This window comes from Naegleria lovaniensis, assembly GCF_003324165.1.
Source record: "Naegleria lovaniensis strain ATCC 30569 chromosome Unknown tig028, whole genome shotgun sequence".
NCBI classification, from domain to species: Eukaryota; Heterolobosea; class Eutetramitea; order Acrasida; family Naegleriidae; genus Naegleria; species Naegleria lovaniensis.
The window spans coordinates 190,588-216,711 of NW_025407850.1; the positions used below are offsets into that span (position 1 = coordinate 190,588).

The window sequence follows — 26,124 nt, forward strand, 5'->3', positions numbered from 1 at the left end:
ATTTTCATAGCCCCTCTCACTTTTGAAATGTTATTGTTTTCAATGTAGTTGGTCAAATCCTTGACGGCTTTTCAAAGGCGTCCTTTGCTTCAGTAAATTTATCACGATTAATATCAGCAGAGGCATATAGATTTCTAGATTCGCTCACAACAGGAACAGTCAAAGATGTTTCAATTTGTTTGATTGCTCTATAAAATTTTTCATTCGAAAGAGCACGTTGAACGACAAATTGAGAAAAGTTATCGGAAATTTCGAGAGCAAGAGCAGCCAAATCTTCAAATGGATGCAATTTGGCAAATGTTTCTAGAGTTGTTGAATATTCAAGTCTCAATTTGTTCAACTCGGATACACTGGCTGAAACATTCTCTCCATTTTCAATGCTTTTCACCAAATCATCAACCTTGGTCTTGGCAATCACCAAAGAGTCTCTCATTGATGTACCATCTTTGAAAATTTTGAGTCCAAAGTAGCCTGTATCTTCTCCAGTTTTAGAAACATCAACATTCTTCTTGGTGTTCACAAATTCATTCAAAAATGATGGTGATTTTGCTGTTTCTGCAATATATTTTGCAGAAATTTTCTTCTTTGGGTAGAGCTTTGCAAGTGATGGTGGTTTTTGTTTGGTGAGTTCGGAGACATCCTTTGATGCTCGTTTAGCAGCTAACTTTTCCTTATTTCTTTGTTCCAATTCCAACTTCTTTTGCTCCATTTTCTTTTGATGTTCTTTTTGTTGGGTTCGTTTGAGTGCGTCGGCCTTCTTTTTGTCAGCCTTGCTGTCTTTTTTTGTTCTGATGATTGTATTGGATGAAACAATTCCTGCACTATTGAAAAGAAGATGATTTGGTGTGTTCTTGTTGTTCAGAAGAGAATTGGAGACTGCTGGAATTGTTTGAGAAAATGTTGAAGGCTTACAGGCAGCCTTGGAAAGGGCAAACTTCCATACCGAAATCATGTTGTTGTTGTTTGAATAACGATGATGAAAATATAAATTTTACGCAATGATGATATGGAGGAATTGATGATGATAAAATGAATTTTGCCTTGTTCGAATTTTTTCTCTTTTTTACAACAGGTTACCAGGCCTGTACCAGCTGACATACTTTGGCTTCTTTAACGTCAATACTACTTCTTCTTTGTGGAATCCTTGTTCATCCTTACTAGTTCCTTGAAAGTATTTTATGAATTTTGAGAATATGAGGCTATTTCCAAGCGCTGGTATAGTGGCAATGGTTTCATTTGATTCCAGTTTTTTCTGTGTTCATCCCTTAGCCCCTTTTTGGAGACCAGATGAATGAACCCATTCAATAGAAATGCACACATGTCTGGCTCTCACCAGCCGTCATTGTACAACGAATCTTTCCACGTCCCCACTCGGGTCAAAATTGTCGTCCAACCCTCATTTGTGCAAAACCACAACAGCAAAAAACTTGCTTCAAAAACGATCGCTTCAAAATCATCGGCAATAGCGTAGTACACTGTGGCTAGCTTCCTTTCTCTCTTCCAAATACGACACGCAATACATAATCCATCACCATGATGATGCATCACGATCCTATTGTGAGAATATCGGATTGTTCATCCAATTCCTCTGAGTCTCAGAGGCAACAACAAAATTATTGCAGCAACAACGTTCCAATGACTATAACTTTGAAAAGCTTTCTCAACGATCTGGAAACATGCTTCAAAAACGGGCAAGGAAAAGTAAATCCTGAAGAAGTCAAGAGCATATTCAGAAAATACAGCAATGAAATGGATATCAATGATTTTGAACCCTATTGTTATGCCGATTCTACTTCAACATACACGAGAAATTTGGTCATGAACAATCCATACTTTTCTCTCATTGTTCTGGGTACGTATATTTTCATCATCAGTGATTTGTTTAAATTTCTTACATGAAAATTTATCCTACCAATGAACGATAACGACTCGAAAACACGATCATCTTGGTAACAACACCTAATTCATACGTGTCTGAATTGTCCATCATTGATTTTTAAATATATTTACTCCTCGTCCGCTTTAATATCTTTGGCGGTTATGAAAATCTGACTGTGGAAATTCAATGGAATAATTCCATGACGCACCTATTGTTTATTATCACTAACCCCATCGACCATGGATAAACAATCTCATCTGATGTTTATTTGCTGTATTGATCATCATGCTTTGAACAACCCGTGCCGCCGTTATTCTGTCTTTTGATCACAGTTTGGAATCCGCAACAACACTCATGCATTCATGCTCATGGAGGTTCGCAATGTTGGTTCAGAGTATTGAGAGGACAAGTAAAGGAGTGTAGATGGCTTGTTAACCCAAAGCAAGATACGTCATTGTCGCCTGTGAACCCAACCAAAGAATTTATTGCAAATTTGGGAACCATTGGTTATATTGATGATAGCAATGGTGTTCATTGTATTGTGAATATGGCTGACGAGATTTCTGTATCGTTGCATTGCTATGCACCTCCCTATCAAGAGTGTGCATGCTACTCTGATGACACTGGTGAAATTTTCAATGGAAAGGGTAAGTATTCATTCAATGCTTCAACAACGTACGAGTATTGCTTGTCACGAATGATGCCTTACTTCCAACACCTCAATATGTTTTTATCATCTTGACTTGCTCAAATAACTCAACATTCAATATTGTTAAAGTCATGTTTGACTCTGTTGGAGGACAGGTTTTGCACTCTCATGACACCATGTACAACTTTCTACGAAAGGAAAAGGAAGAAGCTGCTCAAAAACAGCTCTAAAACTCAATATGAATAATCATCTTCCTTGTAACATACTCATCCATTTCATTAACTATTATTTACTATTCCACATGCATGATCAACTTTTGTAAATCTGTAATCGTGTTGACATGCTCCACACAATTTATATGAGAATTTTATTGTTGTTCAGATGAGCACACCAATCCACTCATGATAACTTGTGATTTTCTATTGGTATGATAGAGCAACAAGCAATTTTTACGAGATCGTTTTGCTCATCATTTGCCATCCCTAATGCCTCTCCATATGAAGCCCATTCCAACGTTATAAAAACCCAATTATTTTAACATTACCTCAGAGTTTTCCAAATGAGTCAACTAGTTGCAATGTACGCCCTTAAAAAAATACAAGATCCGAGTAACATGAGGGAGGAAGTTGATGAATCAGGCTTCTCTCCAGAAGACGCTCAAACTTTATACCTTCAAGCCTTGTATTGTCAAGTGCAAATGCAAAAAGGAGATGTTTCTCGAATTTTTGAACATTTTGAATGTAGTGTAGAAGCTATTGAAGAATATTGGGAGATGTTTTCTAACGACAAGATGCAAGCCTTAAAGCCTTCCAACGTTTCCATGTACCATAGCATTCTGTGCGTGATTAAAGGCTTTCTGCTTGTCAATCCGAACTGTATTGGAATTGAACGCGTTCAGCAAATTGTGATTCAAGTGTTTAAGAGATGCTTGCTCTCGGAACGGATGCTATCTAATTGTTATCGTAATGTTTTTGAAAGAACGAGAGGAGAACAAGCACTGCCTTCTCAGCACTACCTCTCGAACTATCACTCTCTTTTTAAGCTTTGCCTGAACGTGCTGTACAAGTGTTGTTGTAATCATGATATTCTTGCATTCCTCAAATCTATTCATGAACCTGTACGTGATGTATTATTTGGCAAAGTGAATGATGAAAAGTCAGTAGCACCACTGTTAGTAATCTTGCTAAGCGAATGTTTGAACGCAATCGTTGAAGATTTCTTTGGAGAAAGTGCTCTTGCTTCTAAAAGTGAGAATGCTGTGGAAGACTTTCTTCCTCAAGTGAACACCCATCAGATTGATTGTGTGCTGAACCATCTCGTAAACTACTCGTTTGAAACGCCTTTACAAATAGAGGAAGACGACTGGATCATTAGGCAGAGTCCTGCCTCAGATCAAATTTCATCCAACAGGAACACTTCATCACATCCAAAGACGAATCATCCTCCTTGGAGCTTTATGGAATCCTTAATACACGTATTAGAGAGCACTTCTCAAGAAACGAATGACAAATTGCGAAGCATGCAATGTATCTTTAAAATCTCAATGATGAGCGAATCATTTGCGTTTAAAACAGTCCCACTCTTTGAAAGAGTTATTATGATGGATCCAGAGGAAGAGTTACGATCGTTTTCCATCATGTGTCTTTGGGAGTTAATGTTTGTACACCCTTCGTTGCAACATTATGATTTGATGGTTCATGTGACGGACGAGATGGAAGATGGGAGTAGTGTGGAAGGATTTGAAATTTCGGTGGAAACTACTCATAACTCATGCTGCTGCTTGTTCGAATTCCTGTACAGTATCTCATCTTTAACACACAACACCAAGTACGCCTTTTTAATAACAGCCATTCGAATGCTTCGATTCAACAAGTGCAACAATTCCAAGTTCGAAAGGATGCTCTTTGCTTTCATACAAACAGAAGAGATGAAATGTGAAAAGAAGGACGCTTCAGATCCATTCATGAAAAAGGTCTTTTCTCAGCTCGCTCTCGATCCAGATACCAATTCCATTCAAGTAGTGGCTAACAAGATATCAAGCAGAGGACGAAAGAAAAAGCTTCAATCCAATGGCCTCGTTAAGGACAACGGTACAATTGAGCACTCGACCTCAAACGAACCATCTGAGTCGCATCATGAGGATCGAATGGAAGACGAGTAGCAGGAGTAGTTTCTTTCATCATGATGGTGAAACCTACAGAAAACGGAAGTCAATAAAAAAATGATGATTTCTTCACCTCAACCCTTAACACCCCGAAAGGATCCAGCGATCAAAACGCCAGAGGAGAATGATCTGGAGGAATCCATCCTTGTTGATGCACAGAAAAGATTTAACGATTCCTTTGATCATGATCATAATGTGTCGAACAGTTCGCTTCATACAGATCACACGGATCCCGAAGACCCATTATTCGGGAAGGGCTCTCCTCTGTATTCACCAATACAGCATGTAGGAAACTCCCTTACAACCACAGAAGGACAGCATGTCCAAGCTGACCCGTTGTTCAAGCCTTTGGAATCATCTTCCCGCCAAAATTCTACAACACCAGGAACATCACACAGCTTGAACATTTCAACACTAAAAGAAAATTCTTTTGAACAAGCGATGAACGAGCACGAAACTGATTTAATGACAATGATGTCACAATACAATCATGAAGAGGAAATGCAGCTGGGAGAGGAAAATGGATATGACGATTTTGATATTAAAGCATACTTGGAGAAGTATGGTGTCAATAGCATGGTTGATATGAATCAACAAGAAGAGGAACACCATACTTTTAATCACGAAGAAGAAGAAAACTATGAGGACGATGAAGAAACTCAACATGCGCTGAATTTTGGCAGCACGTTGTTTAACTCGGAACCAATCAACAAAGAAAATGCTGTCACAATGTTTGAAGAACACGATGAAAATGAAGAAGAAACTCATCACGATTATGAACATTCGGAGCAAACAACAGAAGAAAATAACCACAGTTATCAACATTCAGAAGAGCAATATATTACAAACGAACAAGATGATGATGTCAAAAGCGTAGAATCATCACAAGATGATCAGTCAGAAGAATCGGAAGAGGAAGATGACAAAAAACAAGAACAGCGTAGTTTTGTTCTTTATATGCCAAAAACATTAACACCAAAATCTCAATTTCCGACTGAGAATAATCACTCCACGGTTGTCATCAAAAGTCCCACTGGCTCACAAAAGAACATTAACAACAGCAATGTCGGGATTAGAGTTAACACGAGCGTTACAAACAAACATCAACAATTTCCACGCCACAACAGAAGACACCAAACTCTCTTGAAGAAAAAGCAATCACAACTAATTACACAAAAAACCTTCAAAAAGATGACAAAACGAAACATAACAAGCAGCCAAGTAGCCCCAAGATTAAGGGCGATGACAATGCTGAAATGGAATACACAGATCAATACGATGACGATAATTCCAAACCCAAGTTTTCAATGCTTAAAAGAAATTCACGATGGGGCTCATTACTGAATAAGATTTCAAAGCCTGGAACCTATGTACCTCCCACAAATAAGCACAGCAAAGCTGCTGTTTTATCCAAGACAACCACAAAAAAACAGCAACCATCAGAAGAAACAACAGAAGTGAAACAAGAACCTTCACAACCATCTAAAAAACTAACTAGCTCACAAAGGAAACCTCCAACTCCAGAAATTGTTGAGAGATCAGTGACAGACAGCAAGAATGAAAAATCCATCCCACAACCAAAACGAGCTGCTCCAGCCATACCTAAAAATCAACAGCCAATACCTCACGAACAAGAACAACCCTTACCAAACTACTTTTCAAGGAGAGACCCTCCCACGATTGACACCAATACCGTTGGAGAGTATGGACATGTTTCTGAAGAAAATTCTTATCATGACGATGATGACACTCATGAAGAGGAGGATGACAGCGGTTGGGGAACCTTCATTAATAGAAATACAGTGTATAATCCATATCATTACGAGCAACGATCAATTTCAAGCGTCAGCCAGTCTCCTCCATTATCTGTTGCATCACGAACGAGTCCTATACTTGGAGGTCAGATGCATCCTCCTTCAATGGCAACAGTCGAAAAGAGAGAACAAATTAAGGCATCAAGCAATCATTCTTCAACGGCTTTTCAACAACGGACAGGTTCGATTATTTCTAACTTTTTTCTTCCAAAAGCTCAAGAGGAAGAGAAGAAGCGACAAATGAAGGAAAAGATTGAAAAAAAGAAGGAAGAAAAGAAAAATCGAGAAGAGGAGGAGAAAAAGCTTAAAGAATTAGAAGAACAACTTTTATTTTACAAGAATGAAAATGAAAAAACAAAACGACTCAAAGATGAGCTTGTAGCGGAGAGACAAAATATGGAGTGTGAACAATCTGAATTTAAGAGGCAGATGGAGGAAGAACGAGACCGATTCGAAAAGTACAAACAACAAGAACTCCAGAAAATTACACGTGAAAAAAGGATACTTGAAAGACAATTGAAAGAGCATCAACAATCACTCTCACGAAAAGAACACGAAAAGGAAGTGAACGAACTGAAGGACAAGTTAGAAAAATTATTATCAGAAAAGAAGAATGAAAGTGCAAAATACAAGTCCACCATTCAAGCGCTAAAAACTCGAAATGAGCAACTCACAGAAAGAATTGCAGAGCTCGAAGAAAATTTGAAAAAACGAGAACTTGAGAGAATTGACAATGTGTTTGTAAATAAGAAAAAAACATCAGCAGCTCAAGAACCGTTATCTAACAACGCCTCTCAACCAGCAACCATGACGACAAGCCCTCAAATGAATCAACAACCACAACAATCAAGTAGTTCGAATAATAATAGAAGGACTTCAACAAACGAAACACACGTCAACAACAACAATAACAACAATACATCAGCACAACATGTAAGGGAGAAAACTTTCATGCCATCAGTACAACATTCCAATACTGTTGTGAACGAGCCACACAACCATGATAGAAAAACCAACATGGCGCCCTCATCTTCGAATACAAACAAGTCACCATCGAAGTCTGCTTTCTCTTACCCAACACCCTATCCTAACAACCATAAATTGGCTCTGCTTAAACGAACATACAAGGTTTCAGATCAGGAGTTTGTCGATGGAGAAATTGAATGGGAGCCCTTACACGTTTCAAATGATAAGGTCACAAGTAAGGTAGACATGGGAAATGGAAAAATTGAAATCAAGTACAGAAGTGGACGACGAGATATTCAATTTTCGAATGGAACCACCAAAAAGTTGTACCCTGACAAGTCATGCCTTGTATTTTTCAATAATGGAGACATTAAGAAAACTTTTGAGGATGGAGTCGTTGTGTACTATTATGCTTCTCTCCAAACGACACACGTCTCGTATCCCAATGGATTGGAAATGTACAAATTCCCAAACACTCAACTCGAGAGGCATTTCCCTTCCGGAGAGAAGGAAATTGTGTTCCCTGACAAGACGGTAAAATTTGTGAATAATGACGGCATGGAAGAAATTTGGTTTGCAGACGGTACGCACACTCAAACATTGCATTAACTTGTGTCACAATCACAATATCACAAACATGTTTTTTCTTCGTTCCTTCATCGACTGAAAGCGCAGACCCTTAGTTATTTTCATGTATTTTGCAAATGCAAAGTGCACACATGCTTGTGGATTACACCTTAAATTAAACCACTTGAGGTTTGATTGAATATGATCATCTGTGAAATTTGAAAATAAATAATTAATAATTGAGAAAGTGCAAAATTTATAAAGTGTTTTTGTACAGTTGAAGAGAAACATCTCTTCGGAAGCCTAGGTTGATGATATGATCATCGGATAAGTTAAAGATATACTACTTCGTGGTCACATTTATGTTCTCTCACCTCTAATTCTTCTGGCCAATTGCATATCCTTTGGCATGATAGTAACTCTCTTGGCGTGAATAGCACACAAGTTAGTATCTTCGAAGAGGGAGACGAGATAAGCTTCCGAAGCTTCTTGAAGAGCCAACACAGCATTCGATTGGAATCTCAAATCGGACTTGTAGTCTTGAGCAATTTCTCTGACCAATCTTTGGAAAGGCAATTTACGGATCAACAATTCAGTACTCTTTTGGTACTTTCTGATTTCTCTCAAAGCGACAGTACCTGGCTTGTATCTGTGTGGCTTCTTCAAACCTCCTGTGGATGGTTGTTTGGCAGACTTTCTTGCGGCCTTGGAAGCCAATTGCTTACGTGGAGCTTTACCACCTGTGGACTTTCTTGCAGTTTGCTTGGTTCTTGCCATTGTTATTTCTGGGTTATTGGTTGTTGTGTTATTTTTTTGTTTGAATCCAGATAAATGAGGAATGGCTAATTTATTCAAATCGGCATAACGGTTATGACTGAGTTTACAAAAAATTCCCAGCGAAAAATGAGAGATTCGAATTTTTTTAGCTCGTCCAGATTGAACCTGCTATGAAACACATTGGATCCACTTTGATTATCGCTGAATCAGAATGCCTCTGAAACTGCCGTTATCATTGGAGACAAAAACACCAAGAAAACAAGACACTCTGAGTCGTGAATGTGAATAAACATGGTCTTGTTATTGTTTACTTCAGCTTGGACTTTTTAATTCTATTCTTCAATTCTTGTAATTTATCCACGTGCTTCTTGTTATTGGATGCCTTTTTACCGACAGCACCACTGTCATCATCATTGGTTTCCGAAGTGGTGATTTGCTTTCGTTTCTTAGATGCAAGGTTTGTTTCATGACTCTTGCTTGGTTGCTTTTTTGCTTCAGGCACACGAGTCGTCTCTTCATCATCATCATCATCCAAAACATGATCCTGTTCATACCGCACTTGCTTCATGTTCATTCCAAACATGCTCTCCTCATCATCACTACCAGCACCTTCATCATCATTGTCATCTTTTGAAACATAACGATCATTGGTGAGAAGTAAACAATTCAATCGTTGCATCAAGTATGTTGAGTGCAGCAACTCTCTCGTCTCTTGCTCATACACTCGCAAATACCGGTCTGCAGACACACAACAAATTAACTTCTTGTTGGGATGGAATTTGATGTCTCTCACGCTTCCTGCAATCTTTCTATAGACATGAATCTTCTTATTACTTCGTTCCGTGAAATTGTACTTGAACATTTTGCCAATAGCTGTTCCGACCACTACTTCCCAAATGTTTTGAGAGGAAGGAGCCATCGCAGTAAAGTTATGATCTTCAAATGTGTATTGATGAATGGGACGTTCCTGTGCTCTACGGTCAAAGTATCTCACTTGATGATAGGCTGTTCGAGTGCAAATCAAATTACCAAACGAGTGTTCTCCCAATTGTTGATTTCTCTCGTCCTCACTGCCATGTCCACTTCCCAAATAACAAATACCATTGTCCCAAATGGGTTGCTTCATATTGAGATGATCGTGAGGAACATTCTTTGCCTTAAAGACACACTTTTGTGTTTCAACATCCCAAATTTTCATCAAGTTATTGTTGCCTGCGACAGCAACTTCGAGTCGCTTCGAGTCCAATCTCTGGGCAACCATGACACTCACATCTCCTCCAGTTAATTTCAATTCGGTAATTTGTGGTTCAATGACAATTTTGTGAGTTTGAACGTCTTCTGTTACTTTGTATCCGAGGCTTGGATTGAGTTGTGATTTTGTCTGGCCATTGTTACTTTCATCATCGCTGTAATGAGCCTCATCACCCTCTCCATGGTTTTCAGTGCTACTACTATTTAAATTTCTCAGAAAATCATCAGAAGGCTGTACAATATTATATTTTGAAATTGGAAAGTGATAAATATTCAACATTCCTTCATTATCACACACATAGATATTTCGTGTATCATCGGAAATGGTTTCACAATGAAATCCTTGAATGTTTTTCAATGATGATTGTACGGAAAATCTTCTTTGACCGGTAGCCATCCAATAAAAATCAATGGATCCATCATCGTAGAGAGCAGCCACTTCGGAATCATTGTTGGGATTGGCCCATTGAATTTTCCTCACTCCACGACCCTTCTTTTGCTCTCCGATGGTGATATTGACTTCACCCTTGACAACATCCACGACTTTTAAAAGTCCAGTATCTGTTCCGGTCACTACTCGCATTTCTTTTTGTTCAAAATTTTGGATGTACAAGCAGACTTTAAACCGTTCTCAATTTTGTTGAATTTGGGTGATCACAAAGACATGGCTTCAACAATCCTCCTTTCAAATTGGAACACATTAGACCCCTTGAAGAGAGAGAATACCTGTTGTTGTAGCCACATCGTAATTTCAAGAAAAACGATAAAAAATTGAGCCTTATCGTTAAGCAAGCCTAGAAAACATTTCGTCCATTGTACAATGTCTACATCATCGCTCTCTTCTCAATCAAAACCACCAAATTATAATTTGAAAATACCAATTCCACCTCGTTCTGATCGGGGCATGGAGGACGTTCATCAAATTGACTCACATCCGAGCCTTAATCACATCATTTCATTAATTGACGAAAAAGATCCGAGTGTTCATGAAGACGAGTCAGAACAAGATTTAGTTCATTCATTGGGACTCACAGATCCATCTGAAGAGGAGAAGAAACAAATTCGAAAAAAGTACAATTTACCTCCCTTTAATACATTGTTTCCTTATCGAAGGGGTAGAGATTATTGGAATTATAGATATGAGGAAAGAGGAAGTGAACTGTTCTATGATTGGTATCTCAGTTTTAGTCAAATGAAATCAACTCTACAACCTTACTTGAAAAGTTATGACATGCGTATATTAATTCCAGGTTGTGGTAATTCTCGTAAGTAAGGATGTCTGTATTCTGAGTGAGAGAATCAACAACACTTCATCAATACTGCTCCAACTCCAATGCACCATGGATACATTCAGGCCTACCTCGTCAATTAGTTAAAAGTGGTTTTAAAAACATCCTCTGTATTGATTACTCTGATGTGATTGTTAAGAGGATGAGAAAAATTCATGAAAAGTATAATGAGTTTGTCAAATGTAAGTCACTACAACCCTCATGATTTTCTCTCAATTGTCACCTGTTATGCAATCTGTTCTCTGGAATTACAAAATTTCAATTTTTTGCCTGCCTTACATCATTAACAACATGATGGATAAACATGTAATAGTTCATTGTGTGGATGCATGTTCCATGAAAATGATTGACTCGGATTCGTATGATCTTGTTATTGACAAGGCACTCACCGATTCAATGACATGCTCAACAAGTGAAATTCGTTCATCCATCACAGATAATGTCACACGGTACTATTTTCAAGTTTCGAGGATTTTGAAACCGGGAGGAAAGCTTCTCGTTTACTCTTCAAGAGATCGTTCAGACCTCGTAAAGATGAGTGACGCGTCTCTGTGGTCTTCCATTTGCATAACAAAGGTGGCACGAGTCCAAACCACCAATGAAAAGCTCCGAAAATTCTTTCCGTCCAATCTCGCAAATAGCTCTTTTCACTTGCTTGTTCTCTCCAAGAAGGGTGGAGAAGATGAAGCAACCACATCATCTACGAATAATGACTCGCCTCTCGATGGTATGTTCCAGCTCAGTGGAGGCCTCATTACACAGGAGCAAGCGAGTTCGGAATCATCATCAATAGCTATCGACGCCATGAGAAGAAATCAAAGTAAAAGCAATAGCATCCTTCCAAAGCTTGCTGATTTTGAGCGCAGAGTTGAGGAGCAAGAGGAGCAAACTCATGTCATTCATGACCTTCTGTAGTACACGCTCCTCCGAGTGATAAGCATGATTATCAATAAACACACAAAGAGTTACAGTTTTGGTACATAAAGGATTTCAATGATTTTCACATGTTACGAATAATATCAAAATAATATCATCCACTGCGAGAGTTATTATTGTTGAATGAAACCATGTGTCAATTCTGACATTAATTCTGTCAAGACCTTTCATCGTTGTTCATCACCAATATTTTCGAAAAATTCAAAATCATCATCACGGCGAGTTCTTTTGCATCATCCACGTTGGATGATTTCAGAATTCAAATCATCACCACCACCATCAGCAAGTAGCATGTAGAATTGAAGACTTCATATTGTTTGGCTCTTGGGAGCAAACTTCAAGTCTTAATTTGGTGTTTTTTGGCAACGCAAACTTCGTTGCGAGTTGTAAGAGTCAACTCTACCGCCACACAGTGCTTCTTCTCGCTAATGCACAAAAAAAGACAAAAAAAATAAATACAAAATGTGGGCCAGACTCTACAATTTGTTCAACAGATTCGAAGAGGAGAGAAAGCTGAAGGGAGACTCAGCCATCCGTAACACTGAAGATGACTATGAGTGGGCTGAAAAGTATCCTGAACATGAAGCCAGCCTAAAGCCTGTGGATAAGGTGGTTGCCGAGCAATTGGAGGCTTTCAATGTTGATGGAAAGGCACTCACAACAATTGATAACAGCGTTGGATTCTACAATGTTGCTTCTTTGGATGCTACTCCATACTCTGTTGAAAACGAACAAAATATTCAGGATAAAATCCACAAGATTATCGATGTTCTCCAAGAGAAGACCGATATTGATTTTTCCAATCCAAGCGTTGCTTTGGAAAAGCTGAGAGCAGATTTATGGGATCCATCCAAGACTGCTGAAAACAGCTACTGGGGTGTTGTTAGCAAGGAATTGAACATCAATCCACGAGGTGTGGTATTGGCAATTCCACCAGAACTTTTCAATAACACCATCGGCAGAGGTGATTCCGTGATTGGTGGTTGGTATGATGCCGCTGCTTACGATCCAAAGGTCCGTGAGTTGTGGCTTAAGCAAGGTTTGACCGTTCAATTCGAGAAGCCAATGGTTTCCAAGTTGCAAGGTAATCAAGCTGCCTTGTTCGGACAAGATGCTGCTAAGAGGCTCATTGAGCAAAAGAGAAAGGGAACTGCATACCACTATGGTTTCCTCAGAAACAAGATGGGATCAAAGGTCTTTGTTGGAACGCTCATTGGTTTCACCCTTTGGGGCTTGACTCTCAGATTCAACGTTCAAAACTGGAGAGATTGGATGTACCAAAGAACCAAGTTTGTGGAACGTTTGTATGAATTGGACGAAATTGGTGTTGCCACACCACAAAGCGAAAAGTTGGATGCTGCTCACCGTGAATGGTTGACTCACTACTATGAAGATGAGGAATAAGCCTGATCATGATCAAACAACAATTTTCGCTCTCTCTCACTTTTTGATGGACTTGTACCACTAACACTCAACACGACATAAAAACCAACAGGGTTGTTTTTCGAATTTCATTGATTGCTAGCTTATATGGCAGAATTCTGTGTTAAACAACAAGCTTAGTTTATTTTATTTTCCTTATTCATCGTCATCATGGACAACGATGAGCAATCTTCGAGCTTTTCCAAGCTTGTATTCATGAAATAGTGGTGATGGGAATTGCTGCTTGAAACTCCTGTTGTTAGCCCACTTGAATTGCTGCCCTGGTGTATCACATTGTCAAGAGAAGGTGGGGTGCTTAATTTACACTTTTTGAACTCTTGACTACATGGCGTGCTGTTGATGCTGTCATCACATTCGTGACGAGGAGTTAACGGATGTGAAGGCACCTCCTTTCGTTTTCTCTCTTCAATGAGTCGCTGCGATCGAGCCTTTCCATATTCAATCTTGGACTTCAACTCTTCATTTTGCTTGTGGAGTGTTTTGTTTTCTACCAACAAACGATTCATTTCCTCAAGCTTACTCGACATTCCTGTCACAATACTTTCCTTCTCTTCCTCAAGCTCCTTAATCCTTTCGACTGCATCATCAATTTCCCGTTTAAATGCTTGCTCTTTGAGAGTAATTTCATCTTGCAATTGAGAAATGTAAGCATCTTTTTGTTGAACGAGCTCTTCAAGATTTGAATGAGATTCAGATTTGTTCTCTCCTCCTTCTCGAGAAAGAGCACTTGATGTCAATTCTAATGATATTTGTTGTTGTTGTTGCTGCTTGACTTGACTCTGTAACATTCCAAAATCATATTCAAGTTCTTCCATTGCTTCCTCTTTTTCCTTCAATAATTGAGAAAGAGAATCAATGGCTTCTTTGAGAGAACTGATTTCAAATTCTTTGGATTGATTTTCAGTGTGTAATTTTTCAATAGTCTCTCGCAGTGTTTGAATTTCTTGTTCATGAGTGTGTGTTAAATGAGATAATTCTTGTTGCACATGTTCCAGAGTACTTTTTGTAGTGTCGTGCGCCATTTGAATTGTTTTTTCATGTTCTAAATGTTCTAAATTCAGAGTTTGAATTTGTGTTTCTAGATCTTCCTTGCAACTTTCCAACTCTTTGATTCGTTCGTGTAACAATGTCATGTGTTTGTTTAATTCACATTCGACTTCATGAAGGTGTGAATTTAACACTTGTTGTTGTTGTTGTTCAACTTCATATTTCTGAGAGAGTTGAAGAGTCAATTCTTCTAATTTCTGTTGATGAGAAGTTTTTAATCTTTCCAACTCTTGTTCATGATCTTGCTTGAACTGAGCAATGATCTTCTCATGCTCGAATTTCATGGCAGAAATGGTTTGGTTGGAATTTTCAATCGTACTCGAAAGTGTGTGTTGCAAGTGTTTCAATTCTTCATCCAATCGTTGTTGACTACTTTTAGAGAGAGCTTGAATCCACTCGAGGTCTTTTTCCTTTTCTTGAATGAGTTTTTTAAGAGATGCTTTTTCTTGTTCGTCATTCACGGAAGAGAATTGACTCGATTGAAGGAGAGAAAACTTCTCTTCGTAATGTCGAATACATTCCTTCTTTTCCTTTTCTAATCGTGTGATTTCAGTTAAAAGTTTTGATTTCAATTCTGCATTTTCTTTTTTAAGCTTTTTCAACAGTGCCTTATCTCCAAGAATTTCATTAATGGTGACACTATTTTGAATACTTTTCGCTCGATTTGCAAAACTGAGAGTGGATTGAGTTTCTTCAAAATACTGTAAAGCAGGTGTAACTGTACAAATAATAACTGTTTTCGAATTTCCTCCCAAAGCACTCTGAAGAATTCTTGTCAATTTTGAATCTCTATATGGAATGTGAGCAGAATTTCCTTCACTCAATTTTGAAATGACTTTACCAAGTGTGAATAAACTCTTATTAATGGCAGCTCCTTCTTTCAATCGTTGTCCCTCAGCAAGTGTATTTGAAACTCGTTCAGATCCTGCCAAATCTACTAAATTGAGTGTACTGTACAAAACTCGTGTATTGGAATCCGAGTCAGAAGACATGTCTAAATTTTCATCATCTTCCATGACTCGTTTTGCAATTTCTGCATCCATGGACTCGATGGTAATTCTGAAAATGGTGTGAGATCGACTACTTCTGTCATTCATGTTGGTAGCTCCAAAATGTCGATTATGTTCACCTCGTTCCATTAATCGAAGCACTTGTTGAATATCTGAAACTTCTTCTTCTGTTGCTCCTTCGACATAGACTCCTTTGGAGAGATCTTCTCTAATTTTTAACTTTTTGTTTTCAATATCGAGTAAATCATTAATAATTTCATTATAAATTTCAAGATAGGAAACTCGTATTTGAAACGCTCGATCTGGTGTTTGTGAAATGGTTGTAAAAACATCACGTATTGAAAGAGGAATAATTCCTTCCAAGTCTTTGGAACCTTTCATTCTGTGACACATGCATGATTGAGGTGTGAATAATGATATTTCAATATTATTAATAATGATTTAATGTTCATAAATTCATGAAATGTTTCAATATGAATAAATATATTAATTACTGAAACAAAAACTTTCACAAAATGATAAAACTTACGTAAAAGTCTTTCCAGAGGATGTCTGTCCATAGGCAAAGATCGTTCCATTATATCCTCGAACCGATGCAATCACAATATGTTTACACATTTCTGAATAGATCAATTCCGTAGAGCTTTGTTGATCATAGACATGATCAAAGGTATAACTTGTTGGAATACCGTTATTATTATTATTACTACTACTCATTATATCATTATTATTGCCATTATTTTGTTGTTGCTGTTGGAGAAGTAATGAAGAAAGAGAGGAAGAGGAGGATGCCGATGATGAAAGAAGGTTATTGTTGTTGTTGTTGCTAGTACTACTCGTCGGGTTATTTCCCGAACTGTTATTGTTGTTTATGGACGATGGATTGAAATGATGATAGATGGTATTGTTGGAGGCTGTTTTCCATATGGATACAGAATTCCGAGATTTTTCCTTTTCATTCAGAGGTCGTATCCTCACACAGACTTTAATGCTGTCCTTGGCGTTGTTCAATTCGTTCATTTTTTTTGAATTTGTGTGAAATGGCTAGTTTGGGCGGGAAATTTTTTGCATGACACCAAAAGCCAAATTAACTCTTGTTCAATTCAGTCTTACAATATATTGATTTCCAATACATCTAGAGTTATTACTCGTATGTATTCATTGTGTGAATACGTGGCAAGGAGGTTTAGATCTCACAATTTTGTTCATTCCAATGACTGGAAGATAATCTAATTGCATTAGGTGTTGATCCTTCTCTAGCAAATATTCGATGAAGGAAACATAATTCACGACATGTTCACCACTCGTTAATTTTCGATTTGGAAAGAGTGAGGGAAAGACACAACACGGTACTACTACTGCTGGCTTGTGGTACCGAAGTGAAACATCAATAATGGCCTCTGTGGCTTGATCAGGATGGAGTCCAACAATGATTGAGCTGTTCATGATTAGCTCTCGAAACTGATCGCTCCAATCTTGTTCTGAACTTGTGAAATATTCATGTACATATTGTATGCTAGTGCCTGTTCCGTGTAGTTTCTGTAATTGTTTTTCTGAAAGAGTTGCTTCTCTTGGATCAATGACTGTGGATTGAATTCCATACTCGGTCAATAAGTAAAATGAAACTTCTCCCTTTCCTCCAGCAACGTCCAATACCATCCCAGATGAAAGAAAGTCTTTTCCAAACTGGTCAACCAAGTACTTGGCAAAAATTTGAGCTCTTCGTGTTCTATTCAATTTTTCAATTGGAGTAAATTTAGGAGTGGCATCCACGAGGTCAGCATTTGAAAATCGAGACTCTGGCGAGTTGTTATCATTGACAATTCTTGAAAGTGTTTTTGGATTTTGAAAATTAATTCCACAATATGGATCTTTCTCATCTCTATAATTTTGCTCTTGTTCTCGTTCATTAATGAAGAAATGCCTTCTGTCGCAATTTTTGTCTGTACACTCTAATCCCAATTTAAAGTTATTACAAAGCTTTCGTTTTGATTGTTTGTGATGCTCTGTTTCTTCCTCTGTATATCGTTGACGCAATGTATCCAAAATAATCATGGTCTCTGGGTTGTTTGCCCAATTTTCCATATTTTTCAAATAATTAAATGCACAAATTTGAGGAGGTGATTTTGAATTCAAATGATCTTGTTTTGTACAACATTCAATCCTAAATAATTTTGTTTTGAAAAACGTCGTAGTGAAATTAGATTTTCAATGTGAAAAAATCCAATTCATTGAAACACATGAAATCATCATGACCTACCAATCTCCAACATGTAACTCTTTCACCCACTCTTCTTCTCCTCGAATCATTAATTGAAGGGTCAACTCGGAAACGTTTTTAATACATTTCATGCAATCTCGCCAATCAACTCCGTGTTCATCTTTATCAAAGCAAAGCAATTTTATGAAAGCAAGCTTTTTACCTAACTTTCTCATGAAAAGAATTAATCCCGAATAGTGTTTGTTGTTCTCTTTATTATTCGTTTCATTGTCAATATTTTCATGATGGAGTTCTTCTGATGACGCCGATAACCCTGTAAGCATTTTTTTTAACTCTGTGGTTTCAAAAACATTTTCCCTGCAAGATAGGGTGTATCATAAAACATTCCTTGAAACAAGAATGGATGCAAAAGGGACGAAGGTAGTTTTGTTGTTTCAAATATTTATTATCTGATAGAACACGTGTTGGAGCCTGGCAATCCAAAAAAAATGAGCAAAAGCCTATTCACCTATTTACTTGTCGTTGCAGTGTCCGTTCTTTTCATTATCGGAATCATCACGACACCTATTGCAGCTTCCGATGATGATCATATAACACCTCAAGAAGAAACACCAGAACCAAAGAATATTAAAGTAACGTGTGGAAGTATTGTCAAATTACGACACAAGGGAATGAATTGTCGATTACATTCTCATGCTGTAAAATATGGAAGTGGAAGTGGACAACAAAGCGTCACGTGTTTCCCTGGAGAGGGTGATGAGAATAGTTATTGGGTGATAAAAGGAGCATATTCAACTGATAAAAAGGATGAAGATACTTGTCCTCATGGAACCATTCTAAAGACTGGGTTGACAGTCCGATTGGAACACGCTCAAACAGGAGGAAGATTACACTCTCACTTGCATCAGTCTCCATTGTCCAGACAACAAGAGGTCTCTTGCTATGAAGGACAAGATACAGGAGACAATTGGGTGGTTGAACTTGTGAGTAGCAGCAGCAATGCTCTCGAAAAGGGAGACTCATTCCGTCTGAAACATGCCGATACTGGAAAATATCTTCATTCACACAACATGCAATATGGAAATCCAATTCCTGGTCAATTAGAGGTGACATCTGTTGGTAGTGCAAACTCCAATACCATTTGGGTTGCTGAGGAAGGAGTTTATTATCCAACACAAAAAGAATTGGAAAATCATCACTAGAAATATAGATTGATTAATAATCAGACGATGGACCAAATCGCGTTGAAAGTAAACCAGTAGGCCGTTCGACTCTCCCCGCCAAAAAAATTCTTTCAAATCTACAAAAAAATGAAGCGAAATACAAACGCTCCTACCAACAAGAAACCAGGTCAGGAGAAGGCAGGAACGATCTCTCGAAGAACTGATACAACGGCCGATCATGATCCACAATCGGGACATCAATTCGGAGGACAACTAAGTAAAAAAGTGATTAAGGCCGAGGATCAACTCCATCTTTCTGAAGAAGAATTAAATGTTGAAGTGGATAGAATTTTGGAAGGAACCAATCCAAATGCTCCAGAAAATATTGTTCGATTCAATCACGAGGATAGAACATTTAAATTTGAGCATACAGTTGAACAGGCAGCATTCCATTTTGCAGATGATGGGTAGGTGTCATGATTGTTTTCTAAAGGAACTGTCGTATGCGAACAATCTGTTTACGGTGTTTGATTTTACATAATTATTTCGTGCATCGTATGATCTTTTCACTGCTCCATTCGATTGATGTTTCCTTTTCTTTGGACTATACAAAGATTCCTAATTCTAAAGGATGGTCCAGAGGCTAAACTTCAAAAGGAAGAAAATGAAAATAAGAGAGAACTGCTAAAGAAAAAGCTCAAAGAACAAGCGAACGTGGAAACTGACAACTTGGGAGCAGATGATATTCAACAAAAGAAGGATATTCTTCGCAATCAGTTCAATTATTCTGATCGAGAGGTTCAAACCTTTAACTATCCTTTCAAGGAAGTGGAGATCATGACAGAGCCTCCAGCAGCTGAGACCTTTGAAGCAACTGCTACTCAATGGGAAATTCATGATTTTTATCAGCAACATTTCGAGGAGCTCAAAAAACAAAACGGAAAGGGTAACGGTGGTGGCAAGAACAAAAAGGCGAACAGAGCGAAAACACCTCAAGAAATTATTCATTCCAAGGAAATGATCTCAACCTTGAAACTTATGGAACGAATGCTCAATCAAAATTCAATGGAAGAAATTTTGCATGACTACAAGTATTGGGATGATCCTTCTGACGACGTTGTCGAAGACAAAAAGAGAAGAACCGAGGGTTCCTTACTTCCTCTATGGAGATTCCCATTCCCAGACAAGAAGAAACTCTCTGTGACTGGAGTTTGTTGGAATCCAAAATATTCAGATTTATTTGCAGTGAGCTATGGAAGCTACAACTTTTTAAAGCAAGGCGGAGGAATGATATGTTGTTATACGTTGAAAAATCCTGGAATTCCCGAATACACATTCTACACCGAATCGGGTGCAATGTGTTTGGATTTCCATCCTAAACATCCATCACTGTTAGCTGTGGGTTTGTACGATGGTACCTGTTTGATATTTGACATTAAGCAAAAGGATAGCAAACCACTAATATTGTCAACTGTTAAGAGTGGAAAGCATAATGGTGTAGTTTGGCAAGTGAAGTGGGAAACAGAGGGAATTTCAACATCCTTGTCATTCTTCTCAGTGAGTAGTGACGGTAGAGTTACGAATTGGACTCTTTCAAAGAACGAGCTTCAATACACCGACATTATGCACCTTAAATTGGAGTCTTCCTCTACCGTTGCATTTGATTCGGACAAGTCCTTCTCTGCGAATGCATCATTCACTCAAATGAACCCATCAAAAATTACTGAAGACTTTTTAGTGGCCTATTCAGGTGGTACTTGCTTTGACTTCAACCCCAAGACACCACACTTGTTTATTGTGGGTACTGAAGAAGGAAAGATTCACTTGTGCTCCAAGGCATACAATTCCCAATACATTAGAACATACGATGGCCACAATATGAACGTGTACAGTGTAAAATGGAACAATTTCCATCCAAATGTTTTCCTTTCGGCAAGTGCAGATTGGAATGTCAAGCTATGGGACATGAATTATACACAACCTCTCATGACTTTTGACTTGGGAAGTGGAGTTGGAGATATTGACTGGGCGCCATTTTCATCGACAGTTTTCTGTGCTGTCACAGACGATGGTAGAGTTCAAGTGTTCGATTTAAGTGTCAATAAGAGGGATTCGTTGACAGATGCTTGCTCGTTAATTGTGAAGAAAGCCAAATTAACGCATGTTCAATTCAATCCAGTCACACAAGCAGAATTACTCTATGATAGCGCCTATTTGGATAGTAAGAACCCACAACTTCAACACAAGGCTGTAGAGGCACTCAATAGAATGAGCTTTGCGCTGCTAGTGGGTGATGATAAGGGACTTGTACAAACACTCAAGCTTTCTCCAAACCTTAGAAGACCTCCAGACCTCAAAGACAAGGAAGCTGCGCCAGCCGCAGGTCAACAACAAGGAGCAAAGAAGACAGAAGCAGCCACGACTACAGGTCAAAAGACAGTTCAACAAATGGAAATTGACAAGCTTACTGCCATTCTTGAGGTTGCCTTGAAACAACAGCAAGAATAAAATTCAGAATTCATATGGTCAAATAGGAGCATATCAATTATTTATTATAGTAGTTGTCAACAAGATTTCACAAATCAATTCGGAATTATGAAATACAAGATGTTACAAAGCCCATTTTCAAGCGCACGCAAAGAATCTTTAAGCCCAAAAAAAAATGTTCAAAACCGCAGTCTCTTCATCGTTCGCTCTCTTGAAAAAGTCTTCTTCTTCCTCCCAACAGCCATTCCGTTCTGTATGTGCTACCGGAATGAACCAGATGGTGAGAAACAAGCACCAATTACCAACATTGGACTATCCTGTTGAGAATGGAATTGCTCCATGTATTACTGCTCGCCAATTGGATTTCCACTACAACAAACACCACAAGACCTATGTAGATAAGCTTAACCAATTGATTGAAGGTACCAGTTTTGAGAGTCAGCCTTTGGATGCCATTATTCAAAAGACTGCCTTTGATTCGAATCCAAAGAGTGTTTCCATCTTTAATAACGCTGCTCAACATTTCAATCACTCCTTCTATTGGAAATGTTTGGTTCCAAACGGAAGCAAGATTGATGATGCTCAAGCCATCAAGCAAGCCATTGAAAAACAATTCGGATCCATCGATACATTCAAACAACAATTCACTGAGAAGGCCACTACATTATTCGGAAGTGGTTGGACTTGGTTGGTTCTGGATGGAACTCAATTGAAGATTTGGAATGGAAGCAATGCTCAAACTCCAATTGCTGAGAATTTGATTCCATTGTTGACTTGTGATGTTTGGGAACATGCCTATTATTTGGATCATCAAAACAGAAGACCAGATTATTTGAAGACTTTCTGGGAGGCTGTTAATTGGTCATTTGTTAACAAGGCATACACTATGGCTCGTGATCAACAAAGCATCAAGTTGTAAAGAGTGATCAGTGTTTTTCTATCACCGCATAAAGTTTCATGGCAGGATATTGTGCAAAAATTTATAAATTATTATTGATATTAATTTCACACAGTTGTTTTCATTCTTCATGAGAGTGGATGTATTTGACATGATTTGTCAGGCAAAAGAAATCACAAACTTCAAAACTTGCGCGTTCTTCATCGTTCAATTTGTTCATATTCTGTGTTAATGACCGCACTTGAAGAAGTGCTGACCCAAGACCTATTGTCTGTTTGGTTTGAACCAAAAATGCATCGGTAAAGGGTGACAAAGTCAACCTTACTAAATTCGAAAACTATAATTCCAGTAGCGAGAACCAAATACACGACCAACACAAATGCTGAAAAGAAGGAGTACATTTCACGCTCGTTCCACAAAGCAGAAACGAGTAAGCATAAATCAACATTCGTAAAGACCATCATGACTCCAACACAAAATAAGGAGAATCGTCCAAACTGTGAATTTCCAATTCCAAACATGCAAAATCATTAAGGTATATTAACATTGAATTTTCACACTCTAAATATGTGATTTTTTCATTGCAATTACTTACCGAAGTCTGAACAGAGTTAATTTCAGAAATTCTTTTCAGTGCCAAATAAATGAACAAGGAGAAACCACTAAATATTGCAAAAATGATCATTTCCACAATCCATGAAGATAAAATCCAAACCACATTCGTCAAATTTCTAGGAATTTGGGCCTCGAGAAAACCCAATTCAATACTTAGACCAATGCAAAATACCAAAACAAACAAGCACAATAGATACTTTTTCCAACTACTCGCTCGTTTCAGAGTTTGTAAATATCTCATGACTCCAAACCAATAAATTAAAATAGGTACTAAACTAAAATAGTTTAAAAATTCAGCAACTGAGGAAAACACCGTTTCCAACCGCATAGGATACATGAATTGAGGGACATGAAGAGAAATAATTCTGCAACATAATGAAAGGAGTACAAATATGGAAGGAATAATTTGGAGAAAGGTATAGTTATGATTCGGTGCTTTGATTCTCCAAATGATTAGCTTTGGAATGACCAGAAAGAAGAGAGACACAATGGCGAGTATTGAACTCATCATTGTAATTCCAATTCTTTTAAATTCTTGCATAACATGAATGGCACCCTTCTTTTCACAAAATAATTCAAATTCATTCGATTGAAAGCAATAACATGTATAAATATATGGAAGTTGCTGCGACCCAGTTAAGGACATTGCCAAAGGGGTAATCACTGGAATTCCAATATTAATCGATCCACAATATCGAATATAATTTGGAAAGGATGAAATCATTTGTTGAATGGAGCTGTTGCCATTTCTACAGGTTTGATTTTCCAATAACTGATGATATTCATGAAATCCATTTGCCAGTGAACAATATTGACAATAGTTCAAGAAATCAAACAATCGATCTTCAATCAATTCCAATTGAACATTCGTCATCACAGATCCCTTATCATTACACAACACTTGCTTACAACTCGGCACCAAAGAAACATTAAACGTTTCACACAAATTTTCAACCACATGTCTCGAGTAAAACTTGGCATTTGGAAAGGCATCCAATTTCCAATGTTCTTCCACGACTGAATATGCCATATTTGGCACAGAAATACTTTCGCATCCAATGAGAGGATATTTTGGATTCCTTAACACTTCATAAGGATTCGTATGGAGTAAGTAGTAAAAAAAGTCTTCGGAGCCTTCTCCCTCAATGTTACAATTTCTCCAAGTTTTGGATAGAGTCTTGTTGTGGACCATTATGGATCCATCATGGTCCCGAGTTTTATCGTTATGATGATGATGTATGGACCTAGAGCCTTGACCTCGCTCCGATAGGAAAGCATGATTCTGCTGGTTCACTTCAATATTTGGGAGTTTAGGTTGTTGTTCTTCTTCATATAAATTATTCCTAGACGAGTTGGATGCATGAGGAAACATCAGAAGGGTCGTCAGGATGATGATGGCTGTGAAGAATATTTTGAGACATGATGATGCATGAGTGAGCTTGTGAGACATTTTTTTGAACTTCATCACCCTGTATGGAGACAGTCTTCTCATGGAATGGTTGTAACAACAACCGAATGAGATGGTTCCATAGTTATTTGTTGAAACACAATATTTCGAAACTACCAATGAAAAAAAAGTAAAATCTTTACAAAAAAAAATGTCGCAAACCGGGTGGTGTGGAAGAAAAACAACATTGGCCTCTCTTTCCACAACGTTATTTCAACAAATTCCGTATGAAATTTGGAGTGATCAAATATTTCAATTCATGGGAGGAAAGTGGTTGTTTGGTATCGGAAGACTTGTCTGTCGTGAATGGAACGATATCATTATTCATGATTTGCTCTTTATTAAATTACATATCACTTTAAACCATTATATGTATGAGGATGAATCAAAACGTGTGCTTCAAGCATGTATTACTTCATTGGTAAAAACTTGTTTACGTAAGAGCTTTGTCGGAGTGAAAGATTTGACATTCAGTGGATTGTATTACTTGCCCTACTATGAAACCAATCAATCTAGAAATTATTTTGAAATTAATGGTGATCAAAAACGATTCAAAATGATTCCAGTTGAGGTAGTAGAGAATGGAACATTTACCAAAATTGACCCAATGAATTTTAATCCTTTTGAATACTTTCCACAACTGACTTTATTGAACATTAGAGAAAACTTTTTAGATTGGAATGCTTGTAAACATTTGGCAAATTGTGAAAGATTACAGAATCTAACTTGCTTAAATATTAGTAACAACAATATTTCAGATGAAGGCCTTTCCCAGTTGAGTGCAGGTACAACGTTAACAAAACTTGTCGCATTAGACTTGAGTGGAAACAGTATTAGTTCATTATCAATTGAAAAATTTCGTTGCAGTTCAATATTTTCACAACTCACAGAATTAGATGTCAGTTTTAACAACTTGAAAGATCAAGGCGTGAATCTATTACTGTGCCATAACAATTCTAATAATTGGCCAAATCTCACCAAACTCGTGATGTGTCGAATCAGCATGACCTGTGAAGGAGCACGAGCCATTGCAAATTCTCCTGTATTGAAACAAATCAAATACTTGAGCTTGAGTTTCAATTCGATCCAAGATGAAGGATTGCAAGCACTTTCAAACAGCAACCATTTCGCATCACCTTCGTTATTGACCCATCTTGATTTGGTTGGAAATGGAATTACCAACAGTGAATTATTTAATAGTCAGAATTTTTCAAACCTTACCGAGTTGACATTATTGGCTAATAGCATTACTAATCACAAAGCAAGCCATATATCAGAGTATCTTCAAAAATTAAAATCATTTAGATATTGAACACTTGTGTAAGTTAATATTTCAAATTTTCATCTTGATGCCTGTGATGAAAATGATGCTGGACTGAAACACTGACAATTCAGACAGCAGAAGAAAAACCTTTGGAAAGCTGAAAGTAAAACGTTTCATAAATGAATGAATACCAACAGATTTGACCTTGAAACAAAGACGACTAGAAATATTTCTTTG

General features: G+C 37.8%; 15 protein-coding genes across 15 annotated transcripts; 9 read left to right on the forward strand and 6 right to left on the reverse strand.

Moving 5' to 3' along the window:
* Nucleotides 1-52: 52 nt before the first annotated feature.
* C9374_006609 (uncharacterized protein) lies at nucleotides 53-952 on the reverse strand (the record flags this gene model as incomplete). The annotated part of the gene is made up of 1 exon (XM_044696488.1): nucleotides 53-952. One exon carries the CDS (start codon nucleotides 950-952, stop codon nucleotides 53-55), a length of 900 nt encoding a protein of 299 aa, XP_044546754.1.
* A 581-nt stretch (nucleotides 953-1,533) lies between these two features.
* Nucleotides 1,534-2,758, forward strand: C9374_006610 (uncharacterized protein; the record flags this gene model as incomplete). The annotated part of the gene is made up of 3 exons (XM_044696490.1): nucleotides 1,534-1,852; nucleotides 2,212-2,526; nucleotides 2,658-2,758. 3 exons carry the CDS (start codon nucleotides 1,534-1,536, stop codon nucleotides 2,756-2,758), a joined length of 735 nt encoding a protein of 244 aa, XP_044546755.1.
* A 329-nt stretch (nucleotides 2,759-3,087) lies between these two features.
* On the forward strand, nucleotides 3,088-4,689 carry C9374_006611 (uncharacterized protein; the record flags this gene model as incomplete). The annotated part of the gene is made up of 1 exon (XM_044696491.1): nucleotides 3,088-4,689. One exon carries the CDS (start codon nucleotides 3,088-3,090, stop codon nucleotides 4,687-4,689), a length of 1,602 nt encoding a protein of 533 aa, XP_044546756.1.
* A 60-nt stretch (nucleotides 4,690-4,749) lies between these two features.
* C9374_006612 (uncharacterized protein) lies at nucleotides 4,750-8,081 on the forward strand (the record flags this gene model as incomplete). The annotated part of the gene is made up of 2 exons (XM_044696492.1): nucleotides 4,750-5,757; nucleotides 5,820-8,081. 2 exons carry the CDS (start codon nucleotides 4,750-4,752, stop codon nucleotides 8,079-8,081), a joined length of 3,270 nt encoding a protein of 1,089 aa, XP_044546757.1.
* Nucleotides 8,082-8,399: 318 nt separating this feature from the next.
* On the reverse strand, nucleotides 8,400-8,816 carry C9374_006613 (uncharacterized protein; the record flags this gene model as incomplete). Its single annotated transcript, XM_044696493.1, has 1 exon — nucleotides 8,400-8,816. One exon carries the CDS (start codon nucleotides 8,814-8,816, stop codon nucleotides 8,400-8,402), a length of 417 nt encoding a protein of 138 aa, XP_044546758.1.
* A 307-nt stretch (nucleotides 8,817-9,123) lies between these two features.
* Nucleotides 9,124-10,650, reverse strand: C9374_006614 (uncharacterized protein; the record flags this gene model as incomplete). The annotated part of the gene is made up of 1 exon (XM_044696494.1): nucleotides 9,124-10,650. One exon carries the CDS (start codon nucleotides 10,648-10,650, stop codon nucleotides 9,124-9,126), a length of 1,527 nt encoding a protein of 508 aa, XP_044546759.1.
* Nucleotides 10,651-10,887: 237 nt separating this feature from the next.
* Nucleotides 10,888-12,271, forward strand: C9374_006615 (uncharacterized protein; the record flags this gene model as incomplete). The annotated part of the gene is made up of 3 exons (XM_044696495.1): nucleotides 10,888-11,332; nucleotides 11,422-11,538; nucleotides 11,670-12,271. The coding sequence occupies 3 exons, from the start codon at nucleotides 10,888-10,890 to the stop codon at nucleotides 12,269-12,271; spliced, it is 1,164 nt and encodes a 387-aa protein (XP_044546760.1).
* Nucleotides 12,272-12,754: 483 nt separating this feature from the next.
* On the forward strand, nucleotides 12,755-13,696 carry C9374_006616 (uncharacterized protein; the record flags this gene model as incomplete). Its single annotated transcript, XM_044696496.1, has 1 exon — nucleotides 12,755-13,696. One exon carries the CDS (start codon nucleotides 12,755-12,757, stop codon nucleotides 13,694-13,696), a length of 942 nt encoding a protein of 313 aa, XP_044546761.1.
* Nucleotides 13,697-13,851: 155 nt separating this feature from the next.
* On the reverse strand, nucleotides 13,852-16,812 carry C9374_006617 (uncharacterized protein; the record flags this gene model as incomplete). The annotated part of the gene is made up of 2 exons (XM_044696497.1): nucleotides 13,852-16,174; nucleotides 16,322-16,812. The coding sequence occupies 2 exons, from the start codon at nucleotides 16,810-16,812 to the stop codon at nucleotides 13,852-13,854; spliced, it is 2,814 nt and encodes a 937-aa protein (XP_044546762.1).
* A 138-nt stretch (nucleotides 16,813-16,950) lies between these two features.
* C9374_006618 (uncharacterized protein) lies at nucleotides 16,951-18,336 on the reverse strand (the record flags this gene model as incomplete). The annotated part of the gene is made up of 2 exons (XM_044696498.1): nucleotides 16,951-17,956; nucleotides 18,053-18,336. The coding sequence occupies 2 exons, from the start codon at nucleotides 18,334-18,336 to the stop codon at nucleotides 16,951-16,953; spliced, it is 1,290 nt and encodes a 429-aa protein (XP_044546763.1).
* A 165-nt stretch (nucleotides 18,337-18,501) lies between these two features.
* C9374_006619 (uncharacterized protein) lies at nucleotides 18,502-19,215 on the forward strand (the record flags this gene model as incomplete). The annotated part of the gene is made up of 1 exon (XM_044696499.1): nucleotides 18,502-19,215. The coding sequence occupies one exon, from the start codon at nucleotides 18,502-18,504 to the stop codon at nucleotides 19,213-19,215; it is 714 nt and encodes a 237-aa protein (XP_044546764.1).
* A 108-nt stretch (nucleotides 19,216-19,323) lies between these two features.
* C9374_006620 (uncharacterized protein) lies at nucleotides 19,324-21,684 on the forward strand (the record flags this gene model as incomplete). Its single annotated transcript, XM_044696501.1, has 2 exons — nucleotides 19,324-19,643; nucleotides 19,791-21,684. 2 exons carry the CDS (start codon nucleotides 19,324-19,326, stop codon nucleotides 21,682-21,684), a joined length of 2,214 nt encoding a protein of 737 aa, XP_044546765.1.
* Nucleotides 21,685-21,838: 154 nt separating this feature from the next.
* C9374_006621 (uncharacterized protein) lies at nucleotides 21,839-22,582 on the forward strand (the record flags this gene model as incomplete). The annotated part of the gene is made up of 1 exon (XM_044696502.1): nucleotides 21,839-22,582. One exon carries the CDS (start codon nucleotides 21,839-21,841, stop codon nucleotides 22,580-22,582), a length of 744 nt encoding a protein of 247 aa, XP_044546766.1.
* Nucleotides 22,583-22,761: 179 nt separating this feature from the next.
* On the reverse strand, nucleotides 22,762-24,626 carry C9374_006622 (uncharacterized protein; the record flags this gene model as incomplete). The annotated part of the gene is made up of 2 exons (XM_044696503.1): nucleotides 22,762-23,058; nucleotides 23,157-24,626. The coding sequence occupies 2 exons, from the start codon at nucleotides 24,624-24,626 to the stop codon at nucleotides 22,762-22,764; spliced, it is 1,767 nt and encodes a 588-aa protein (XP_044546767.1).
* A 148-nt stretch (nucleotides 24,627-24,774) lies between these two features.
* Nucleotides 24,775-25,935, forward strand: C9374_006623 (uncharacterized protein; the record flags this gene model as incomplete). The annotated part of the gene is made up of 1 exon (XM_044696504.1): nucleotides 24,775-25,935. One exon carries the CDS (start codon nucleotides 24,775-24,777, stop codon nucleotides 25,933-25,935), a length of 1,161 nt encoding a protein of 386 aa, XP_044546768.1.
* Nucleotides 25,936-26,124: the final 189 nt, after the last annotated feature.